Here is an 11021-nt window from a genome sequence, read left to right as displayed (position 1 = left end):
GACTCATGAGTAGAGGCTTAGCTGTGTGTGTAGCTTGCTGCCTGAGCTGTGAACTAGTAAGTACCTTGAGAAGACACTCAAAGACAGTGCAGATACTGACAGTGCAATGTGCTTATAGCGGTCTTTAGTAGAGAGAAATTCTTTATTAGAAGGAAATCCAGACGGGCTGGTGTGACAGACAGCAGTTCAGCGACAGGAAGCTTTGTTCTGAGCCCAGCCTTTCTTGGAAGGATTCTGGTGTATCTGTACAGCCTAATTTTACATCAGACTCAGCACCTGGTTGCAATCTCCCGTTATCACTCTCCAAGCTCAGCACAACCTGGTTTAGCACAAATTGCGTAGCGAGCCCTGCTCCGTTTTTGTGCCACACTTAACCACCCCCCCATAGCCTCTTGGTATCAAACTGATGTTTTCCGCTCTCCATAGCGAGACATACATTTAGGTCCAAAGTCAAGATCTTTCAGTTTTGTAAAGGTGAACGGCTTTAAGATCAAAACCTCCGAAAAGTATAAGCAGTGTTTCCTGACATCTTTTAAGTTAAAAATAAGTAAGTACAGAACCCAAAATCTTAACAACATTGCCCTGCCTCCCTCCAGGAATGGCTGCAGAATTTCTCTTGGTTGCTCCATTAGCTGTCTTCTTTCACTGTGAAATATCAGCAAAACACCGTTTCTGGAACACTTTCTCTAGCATCTTCCTAGAAACAAAACCCCACCTTAAACTAGGTAAGTAACTTCTAGCTTGCATGGTTTCTCTTTGAGGGTCCTAAAGAATTAGTTGCCTGGAGGGAAAGGAACACCAGCAACAGTTATCTATCTGTAACAGTGCTGCATCTAAACCGAGGTACAGCAGATAAGAATTTTACTGCTTTGAAACTCCTTTTTCAAGGGTGAATATGTATTTTAGAAAACATTCTTGAGCACTGTTACATGAAGATTCACATTAGTATTGTGAACGAGAGCTTTTGTTAAAAAAAACCAACAAACCCACCCCCTGTTTTCAGGTGTTTCTAAAATAAAATCAATATAAGTGATTGACCCTGGCTGGATGCCAGGTGCCCACCAAAGCCGCTCTATCACTCCCCTCCTCAGCTGGACGGGGGAGAGAAAATATAACAAAAAGCTTGTGGGTCAGGATAAGGACAGTTTGATAAAGCGAAAGCAAAGGTTGTGCGTGAAAGCAAAGGAAAGCAAATGATGTTATTGTCTACTTCCCATTGTGCACTCACATTACCAGGGCACTGAACACCAACATCTATAGAAAAATAAGGCACAGGGAAATAACTGCTTGCCGAGGAATGCTTTCTCTTGCGAACTGCTGCAGCCTTCTATCTCACACGCTGCTGAACTTCGCTGAGGTGAATTCAAATACTTGGACTCGATGGGACCCTGTGCTGGTTTTGGAGCTCTGTTTCGTTGTGGAGGGAGAAGGTTACTCCCTGAACCTTGCTTTTGCATTGCAGATCAGCCTTGATGTAGAACTTGGCCAAACCAGCCCTCAATGAAAGGAAACTGTGTGTGTTGCCAGCAACTTTGTAATTTTAATATTCAGCTGTTTATATGTAACATGTGTAAGTAAAGAATGCTTAGAATTCCAGGTGATAAAAGCATCTCAGGTAGTTTTCGGTTTGGGGTTTTAGGCCTTGTTTTTTTTGCTTTTATTCCTGAATAATCCATAGAATATTATAAACTAAGTGCTGTTGATTGTACTTCGTGTGTTTTTGATAAAATACCAAGATTTTACTTTAAAGAAAAAAAGAGCCTCCAAACTAATTCAAGATTTTTTTTGCGAGAGAAACTTCTTCCTAGGATTTTACTCGTTGAGAAACAAATGGAGAACTAGTAATGTTTTGAAAGTAACTAATGAGGTGTTTTCTCAGTCTTGCAGTTGTTGCATTTCTCCAGAAGGTGGAACTTAGTAACTACTAAAAACAAGTAAAAGCTTTGCTGCATGTCAGTGGTGCTGTTTGTCACCAGCTCAAGAATGAAGCAGCACAGACACCGAAGGACTACTGGAGCTTTAAATGTGGCTCGTCTGCCTGATGTTGGATGTTCCTGAGTGAGAACTGTATAGCTAAGTTGTTTTTTTTTTCCTCTTCTACCATCCATTACGACTGTAGTAGTTGCTTATTAAAATCAAACCGTACTCCACTTGCTTTCTAGGAAGAAAGTGATCCTGAAACAGATGCTGTTCCAGCCCTCCAAGGCCTTATATGAGTGCTTCACTCTGCTCATGCTCTGATGATTTGGTAGATGAGTTGGAGCCTTTGCAGGGTTGGAGCTAGTGGGTTGGTTTTTTGGCCTGTTTTGGTTTTTCGTAAATGTTTTTGTTTTCATTATTTCCTCCTCGGTTACAACTCTTCCAAACTCTCTGGTTGGGAACACTGTGCCTCACCAAAGGATGCGGAAGCGGGCAAAAGTTTTATCTTTGGCTAAAAGGTACCTGGGCTTTTGGGAAAGGGAAAATTCATGCCCTAGCGGCTGTTTTGTGGGGTTTTTGTTTGTCGTGTGGAGCCCTTCCCTAGCATATAGCACTTTTCCATAGCTGCTGTTTTTTCAAAGTCCTGTCAGCTGTGCATCAGCCTAGCATTTTGCTGGGAAGGTTGTTGAAATGAAGTGGTTTATGCACACAACAGCACTGTCTCTAGTTTGGCTGAAGAAAGGCAGGAGGGTGGAATGCTACTGTTTTATCAAATTGATAATGGGTAACTTGGCATGGTGCGCATTTAGTGTTGCAGTCAGCCTATGGTGTCAGTATACAGCCCATACTTAAGACAAATGAGGAGACTTCCTGAACTTTCTGACTTGTGTTTTTCTTTGTAGGATTCTGCGTAGTAACAGGGGATGTCCAACTCTGCAGCCGAAAGAACCGCCGCCTCCTTTGCTAGAGCCAGATCTGACTGAATTTGATGTAAAGCATTCCCATTTGCCATCGGAAGTCCTGTATGTGCTTAAAAATGTTAGGTAATGTTGAATGGAAGGTTTTGGCAGGTGTTCAAGTGATCTAAATATTTGGCAGTTTGTGGCAAGTCTTAGATTTTATCAGTGCATGGTCAGAATCCTTAAGCAGTTGACTGAAAATTCTTCTGTGCATGAGGAAAGAATAAATGACTTCTAATTTTTCAGAAACGTTAAGAAAATAGTTGAGTGTGTTTTTAGGGAAAAAAAAAACCCAGAAAAAGAAAGGATCTAGATTAGTGGCCTAAATTCAGGGCTAGTGATAATAAAGCTATTCTAACATGAAGAGATTTCTGTTAGTACATTTTAAAAATTCCCTTTAGACTATATCAGACAATTTTTTGGTACGGAAAAGCATCAGAATTGGTAAATGTTAATTGGATACCATATAGACAACTCTCTGAACTGCAGAATCTTTTACTTCTCTGGTTGAAAAGGTTGCAAATGGAATCAAAGTCAGCTTAATCCCCACAGCTCTTTGGCAGGTTGAGAAGGGATAGTCCTCCTGCCTGTTCAGCACAGGGTTAAATTTGCTGAGACAGCAAAGAGGATGAGATCTTCTGATCTGTAATTTTGGTTTTGTTTGTATATGTTCATTTTTCTCCCCATTATGATATAATTTAGCCCTGAAGGTCATAAGTACTCTCATAAAACTGCTATTTAAGTCATCTAAACTTTCTACTGTGGAATTCTGATCTCCTATGACTAATCGATGTTGCAGTAGAATTTGATTGATTGATCCTGTTAAGTGTGATCTAATGGAACTATGTGGAGGGCCCTTCTGGTGCTGTGCATAGAATGATCACGTTTAAGACGCGTATTTCTGTCTGCCTGGTAGGGACCGACTAGTTCCAATGTCGAAGGACTCCACTTGCATGTTACCTGCAGGAGATGGAATATTCCAAACTTACAAGTATGTGCAAGTGACAGGCATTTTTCCCTTTGTTTTCAGTATTTCTCATGTGTTCTGGTTATGTGGACAGGGTAGCTGTTCTAAAAGGGAAAGTTCCATAGGGTAACTTTTCTCATGCAATGTGTGAATCTTGCAGGTTTTTACATTTCTTCCCCTTCAAAAGCCACGCTGGTGTTTGCTTGAGGAAGACTGGATATACTTCCTTGTGGGCCTGCTGGCATTGCTCAGTGTGCTACTCAAATAGGACCTCCAGTATTTACAGGTTTTGGCATCTCACAGTACTTTTGCACTTCTGTCTTGGGGAGTTCTGCTCCTTCTGCCGTGCTGTTGGACTACCATGCAACAACTGACTCTGGGCTTGCTCTGCTATTTGTGCCTGGGGGCTTTGCAAATTTAGAAAGGATTTTTCAAGGGCAGTGGCGATTTTAGGTTTCCCTTTGCATTTTCTCTCCTGCAGGGTCCTTGGCCACTTTGAGAAACCTCTTTTCCTGGAACTGTGCAAGCAGATGTTTTTTTGTGCAATTGCATGAAGGTGAATACATCTTTTGTCCTGGGCAGCTGGATGACAGCATCTATGTTGTGCAGGATGGCAAGCTGGAAGTTTGCATTTAAGAAAGTGTAAGAACAAACCGATCTGTGGTTCTTGAGATAAATCTGTTGGCATAGCATATAGGTTGGCATGAATCATTAAGTGTTGGTTAAACTTGGACATTTGAATCATAGTGATTTAGAAAGGATTACTTCCAACCCTTCAGGGCCATGATATTTATAAAGATCAAAGTTTTTAGCTGTGGTCCTCCGTGTCTTAGATGAGAGAGCAAAACACAATGCCGATCAGGCTTTCTGAAATGTGCTCACATACTCTAGTTGCAGAGTTATTGAGGGAGGACAAGGGTGCAAGAGGGGCTTCGCACAGCATTGGAAACATTCTTCTTTTGGATGGTAGTTATATAAAATAGTTAGATGTACGGAGCAGGAGACACTAAGTACGCTTCACTCCATCATATTCTAGCGTGGTAGTTAGCGGGTCTGCCTGGGAGGTGGAAGATTCAGATTCACTTTTGGGTAGACAGGGAAAATAAATGATGGCTTGTTTTATGGGTGAGTCTTAAGCATTGAGGGCTAGTCCTTGTGATCCCTTCTGGCAATTTAGATTTTTTTTTTTCTCCCCTCCCCCGACTGAACTTTGAGTTTAGCTTTAACACGTGAACAGTTTTGTGATGGCCAAAAATGTGTGTGTGTGTGTGTGTGTTTGTAAATTACGCCAAATTTGCTGTTTTCTGTATATTTTTGCACTTAGCTGTTCTTTGCTTTGTACTACCTCTTGACATGTAATGCCTTGATAAAGGGAGCTAATTCTGTCTCAGCGTGAAGGAAGCTGTTTTTTTATTGGTTGTTACATTGCAAAGACAAGCAGGTCACATCTGCCCCTAGACAAAACTGGCTTTTAGTTTCTTTTAATTTATCACTCTTAGGACGGTGGTTGACAACTCCGGAGGTTTGAAGTAGCACATTTCCATCAGAGCAGAGAGATTTGGGGGAACAAAAAGGGCTTACTACTCCGGGTGGGAAAATGTAAGGCACTTGTGTCTCTTGTAGCAGATTTCTTAACCAAATTCATTTGGATTTGGCCATTAGCTGTCATCTGGATTCAACAACTGCTTTAGCTGTGACATTTGTCACCTACAATATTTAATTACTCCGCAGCTCTTGGAACAAGACAGAAGTAAATAGTTATCCATGTTGAGGACAAAAAGTTCTCTGTTGAAAAAGCCCTAGTTCACTGCTGATTATAACTTAACTGTTCCTTGTGACCTCAGTGTGTGATTGCAAAATAGTAAAATTTAAACGTGGTATTCTCTGTGTACTGCTGATTACGTTATATTTGAGAGAACTGACAATTACAGGAACATTTCCTCTCTTTGCATTCCTCTGACAGCTTTTAGCATGTTCCAAACCAATGAGACGTGGTGGTTGGCCTTTTCAAAAGCAGGCTGCTCTCATGCAGGGGTTTCGAAAAGGAGAAATTATGTGCCAAAAAAGTGGAGGGGTGGGCTGTTCTTTGGAGAAAAAGGCTGCTGCATCCTTATCCTTTATTATCCTAAAACTGGTTTTCTGAGAGACTGTCAGCATTGGTCTATCCTCAGAAAAGCACTGTTCAGAAAAAAAGCAACAAACACTTTACTGGGTAGAGTGTAGACCATATAAACCTTACACACAGCGGTTATTTTGCCCTTTTGAATCACTGTTATGGAACACTATTAAACTTAATGCTTATCCTTTGTCCAGCGACTAAAGATTTAATAGACTTCTTTAGTTTTTCAGTATGTATTTGGTGTAGAGATTGGTAGGAAATACAGTCGATGGCAAGTATAGCGATGTATGTACTTAAAAGCAGACTATATACGTGGGACCTGATGAGATGCATCCGCGGGCCCTGAAGAAACTGGTGGGTGAAGTGGCTAAGCCACCATACGTCATATTTGAGAAGCTGTGATGGTGGGGGGAAGTTCCCACTGAGTGGAAAAGGGGAAGCATAACCCCTGTTTTTAAAGAGGGGAAAAAAAGAAGACCGGGGGAGCTACAGGCCAGTCAGTCTCACCTCTGTGCCTGGCAAGATCATGGAGTGGATCCTCCTGGAAACTGTGCTAAGGCACGTGGAAAATAAGGAGGCGACCGGAGACAGCCAACATGGCTTCACTAAGGGCAAATTGTGCCTGACAAATGTGGTGGCCATCTATGACGGAGTTACAGTCTGGGTGGCTAAGGGAAGAGCAATTGGTGTCAACTGCCTGGACTTGTGCACAGCATTTGACACTGTCCCGTGCAACACTCTTGTCTCTAAATTGGAGAGACACGGATTTGACAGATGGACCACGCGGTGGATAAGGAATTGGCTGGATGGTCGCACTCAAAGAGTTGCAGTCAACGGCTCGATGTCCAAGTGGAGAGCAGTGACGAGTGGTGTTCCTCAGGGGTCGGTCTTGGGACTGGGGCTGTTTAACACCTTTGTCGGTGACATGGACAGCGGGATTGAGCGCACCCTCAGCAAGTGGCTAAGAGTGATGCCCTGTTTCCCCCGTGGCTGCGGCCGAGCCCCAGGTCAGCTCTTGGCACCAGCCCAGGGAGCTGGCGGCCATGTCACAGTGGACAGCGATGACTGTGTCTCTGTGACGTCACCTGGGGCCTGTGACATCGGCGCCCCGGCGGGTATAAAAGGGGCTGCTGCCAGAGGCGGGGGAGCATTCCGGGGAGAGCCTCGGAGCTGTTGGGCAGGAGTTGAGAGGAGACTCGCAATCGACCTGTCCTTTGTCCACCATGCAGCAGAACGTCTCTGGCGGTGGAGAGGAAGGTGAGGGCAGAGCATCCCCACAGTCCCCACAGCCGGCTGCCGGGCGAGGGGGTCCGTGTGCGGCACCCCCAGCCTCGCTCCTATGCCGAGTAGAGGCAGGCGTGCATGAGTGCAGATGCCCTGAGCTTGGGGACCACCCCTGCGAGCATCCGTGCCCCTCACACCCCGCTCGCTCCCGACTCGCAGGTGTAACCACCCAGGCAGAAGCGGTGACAGAAGACCTCCGCATGGTGCGGGAGTGCCTGGCCCGCTGTTCCGCAGCATCCCAAAGCAACAGGGCGCTGCTGCAGCGTCTGGTAGGTGGGGAGCGGTCCCCTTGTCCCCGGGGACTGGGGCTGCGAGAGCGGAGCCCCTGACCCCTCCTTTCACCATGCAGGGGCAGAAGCAGCAGGAGCTGCAGAAAACCTTGGAGCGGCTCACCTCGGAGGTCAGTGTCCCCTCCTGTACCCACGTCCCCCAGCTGCGGCGGCTGGGGCTGTGTCAGGGGCTCAGTGCCTGCGTGCGGCTCCTTTTCCCAGAACTGTCTCGTGGCACGCTGCTTCGAGGAGAACGGCCAGGAGCTCCAGCAACTGGAGGGGCAGGTGGCCCAGCTGAAGGTGAGTTCACGGAGCCACGGTCCGGTTAGAGGTTGGAAGGGGCTGCTGGAGATGATCTGATCTTGTCCAATGCCCCTGCTGAAGCGGGGTCCCCTGGAGGCAGTTGCTCAGGACCATGTCCAGATGTGGACGGCGTCCAGAGCTGGGCCTGGGGGGGTCCCTCTGTCCGCCTGCAAGGCTGGGAAGGAGAGAGGAGGCAGGGGCAAAGGCAGTGCCCGAGGGGAGCCGGGAAGGGATCATGCGCAGGGGAGGGCGCTTGTGGGAATGTCCAGCGCCCTGATGGCTTCTCCTCCTCTTCCTCTCTCGCAGGAGCACTTGCAAATAGCAAAGAGCAAGGCAGTCGCAAGCCTGGAAGAGGCCCAGGAGGTACAGGGAAGAAGGATGCCCATGCTGGCAGGGTCAGGGAGGGGGTGCCAGTGCTGGGTCCCCGCACCCCAGCATCCACGGGCAGGGTCATTGACTTTGGGATGTGGCATCCACGATGGAGGGATCGGGCCCCTGCCCCTCCTGCAGATGTTCCCGTTCCCTCTTCTCTCCCAGGCAGACCGCTTTTGGGAGAAGGCAGAGGGAGGCACAGCAGTGCAGGTCCCTGGTGCCTCCCCCCCCCATCTCCTGCCAAGTCCTGGGCTGCCAGCAAGCACAGGCTGAGCCGGGCATGGGGCGAGGGGGCACGCAGGACCGCTGGCCGGGTGCGGGTGTGCAAGTGGCTGATGGGCGCTGAGAGATGGGAAGCAGGGGCAGCGCCGTGTGCGAGGGGGTGTATGTCTGTGAGAGGGCATCTGATGGTTTCCCATTCCCGCAGGCAGCAAAGGCTGCGGCGACCAGTCGAGGAGCCGGCAGAGGTGCTGAGCAGAGCTCCGCACTGACAGCAAGCAGCAAGGAGCTGCTGCAGCCTACGGTAGGTATGGAGGGGCTCCTGGTCCACAGGGGCTGGGGCTGCAGACCCTGAGCCCCTGCTCTCCTCTCTGCACGCAGAAGGAGAACCGTCAGGAGCCACACGATGCCGTGTGGCAGCTCAGCACGAAGGTTGGTGTCCTCTCCTCTGCCCCTGCCCCAGAGCTGCGTCAGCTGGGGCTGATAGGGTGGAAGGGACCGCTGGAGGTCACCTTGTCGTCTCCAACCCCCCTGCTCAGAGAGGGTCACCGAGTGCCGGTTGCCCAGCGGCGTGACTAGGGAGGACAATTTTCCCAGGCTATGGGGGGGGTCCATCGCTTCCCCACGCCTGGCCTTGCGAGTCAACCGGTTTCTCAGTAGCGCCCTAGGGCAGTGGGGGAGTGAGTGGGCACAGCCCTGGGGCTGGAGAGGCGCGAGGGTGCCAAGGTCCCAGCCCAGCTGCCCACACGACGCACCTGTGGTTTTGCAGGAGGAAAAGTTCCTTGCCCTGATCGCATCCTGGCTCAAGGAGGACAAGCAGGAGAATGAGGTAGTGCCGGAGGGGCCGGGGGAAAACGGGTGGGTGCCCACGGTCCCTGGGGCCACAGCAGGCTCAGGGACTCAGACCCTTCCGTCTGCCAGGCGCTGCGTCAGGAAATCAGAAATCTGGAAGAGACACTGGAGGAGGAAGAGCGCTGGTAAGCGGGGTCCCTCGCCCCACACGGGTGTCCCTGCAGCACCCGGTGCCATGGGGCTGCCAATGCTGGTGCCAGGGGAGCCCCATCCCTGCCTGGGGTGGGGAGGTGTGTGTGGAAGGGGACCCCCGGCGTGGCCACGGAGGTCTGTAATGTGTCCAACCAAGCCCTGTTGCCTGCAGCCAGTATTGGAGGAAGAAGGAGGCAGAGATGCTGGAGACTGTGCTGCCGGAGGTGGTGGAAGCACGGCTGGTAAGGGGGAAGAGCCTGGGGGTCTCCCTGAGGAGAGGGGTCCACGGAGGTGCCAGCCACGCGTGGGCTACGCTCCCGTGCAAGGCAGCTCCGTGCAACTCCAGCTGTCCCGGCCGTGCGGCAGGGCTTGACAAGCGTCCTTGCTCTGTGTTGACCTGCAGGAGAGGGACGTGCGGGCGAGGAGACGCGGTTTCAGCTACTGGCTGCAGTGAGTGTCCCCACCGGGTGATGGGCTGGACGCCTGCTCCAGCCGGTGGGGCCCCTCCATCCATCCATCCCTCTTGGGGCTGGGATGCATCCACCCTGCCCTGTCTCCCATACTTCTTCTGCCCCACAGGACACTCCTCCTGCTCTTTGTCGGCCTGGAGCTGGCCATCGTCTTTGCAGTGGCTGCTGCCATGCTGTACGCGTCCTGGTACGACCCCGACATCTTCCACCGCCTGCTGCCCGAGGAAGCCTACGCCAACCTGGCCTGGGTGCTGGAAACCTACACCAACCTGGCCTGGGTGCTGGAAGCCTACGCCAAGCTGGCATGCGTGCTGGGAAAGGCCCTCCGAGCAGCCAGGGAGGGGCTGCTGCCTTTTTGACCACCCCTCCCAGTAAAGCCTTGTTAAGCATTGTGGACAAGCTGCAAGGATTGCTTGACAGGTTTTCATAGGCACTGGCCAACCCTGGGATTGGCCTTCGTAATAAAGACCGGCTTTCCCTGACTGGCCTCGTTTGATACGCAACCATTCAGCTTGTCGGTCCCAATCGTCCTTCTCACTGGTGACCGTCCTGATTTGGGCCAGGCAGTCTACCCGTTGGTTCCATTTCGCAGCTGGGCTTCCATCCCGAGCATGGCCCTTGACCCGTCCCACCTTTAAAGGTCAGGACCTCCCTGTTGCCGGGAGATGTTGCCAGTCCTCTGTCCTCCACACTTTCGCACGACCTACCTCCCGCTTTTGTCTGTTGTTTCAATCCTAGTGTTATACAGTATAACCTTCAATCATAGTGTTATACAGTATAACCCCTACATGGGGTGCATGGCAGCGGTGACGGGGTCCGGCCCCCAGCACAGGGTCTCGGTCAGGAGAAGAGTCAGAGGCCACTCGGCCGGAGCTCATCTAGTCGTTAGTTGATCGAATTCTTATCAGTCAGTGTAGGGATATAAAATATTTCATAAGCACAGATGGATCGGTGGTCAGTGCTCTCCTCCACTTAGCGTTAGGGCAGGATACAAAGCTCATCGCGTAAGCTTCCTACAGGTATCTTAAATGTTCCCTGCGTGCAAACAACGCCACGTACCAAGCCGTCGGTGCCTGGTGTCAGGTACGGGGTCTCTCAGCCTTGAGAGGGGTCCCTGCTCAAGGGGTGATCCCTGCCCCACAGCCAGCTGCTATG

At 50.0% G+C, this 11021-nt stretch overlaps 1 protein-coding gene across 4 annotated transcripts; it reads left to right on the top strand.

Moving 5' to 3' along the window:
• Positions 1–601: 601 nt before the first annotated feature.
• Positions 602–7002, top strand: LOC142041230 (patatin-like phospholipase domain-containing protein 6). 4 transcript variants are annotated; one of them, XM_075049888.1, is made up of 7 exons: positions 2219–2248; positions 2400–2438; positions 2823–2963; positions 3796–3870; positions 4007–4132; positions 4328–4402; positions 6269–7002. In XM_075049888.1, exons 1-6 carry the CDS (start codon positions 2241–2243, stop codon positions 4398–4400), a joined length of 462 nt encoding a protein of 153 aa, XP_074905989.1. In that variant the 5' UTR covers positions 2219–2240; the 3' UTR covers positions 4401–4402; positions 6269–7002. The 4 variants fall into 4 exon arrangements, 2 of the variants coding, with proteins under 2 accessions (XP_074905989.1, XP_074905987.1); XR_012653385.1 differs by lacking the exon at positions 6269–7002 and adding exons at positions 602–725; positions 1237–1357 and having other exon boundaries at positions 1463–2438; positions 4007–5573; XM_075049886.1 differs by lacking the exon at positions 6269–7002 and having other exon boundaries at positions 4328–5573.
• The last annotated feature ends 4019 nt before the right edge of the window (positions 7003–11021 follow it).

Source organism: Buteo buteo, chromosome 17 (genome assembly GCF_964188355.1).
Source record: "Buteo buteo chromosome 17, bButBut1.hap1.1, whole genome shotgun sequence".
Taxonomy (NCBI): domain Eukaryota; kingdom Metazoa; phylum Chordata; class Aves; order Accipitriformes; family Accipitridae; genus Buteo; species Buteo buteo.
The sequence above is the reverse complement of the archived record's forward strand: the minus strand, read 5'-3'. Positions and strand labels throughout refer to the sequence as shown.

What these genes read in the sequence shown, in the direction of transcription:
- LOC142041230 (XM_075049888.1), top strand. An exon ending in TATGTGCTTAAAAATGTTAG is followed by an intron (nt 2,964 to 3,795) that starts GTAATGTTGAAT and finishes TCTGCCTGGTAG; the next exon opens with GGACCGACTAGTTCCAATGT. An exon ending in AGGACCTCCAGTATTTACAG is followed by an intron (nt 4,133 to 4,327) that starts GTTTTGGCATCT and finishes TCTCTCCTGCAG; the next exon opens with GGTCCTTGGCCACTTTGAGA.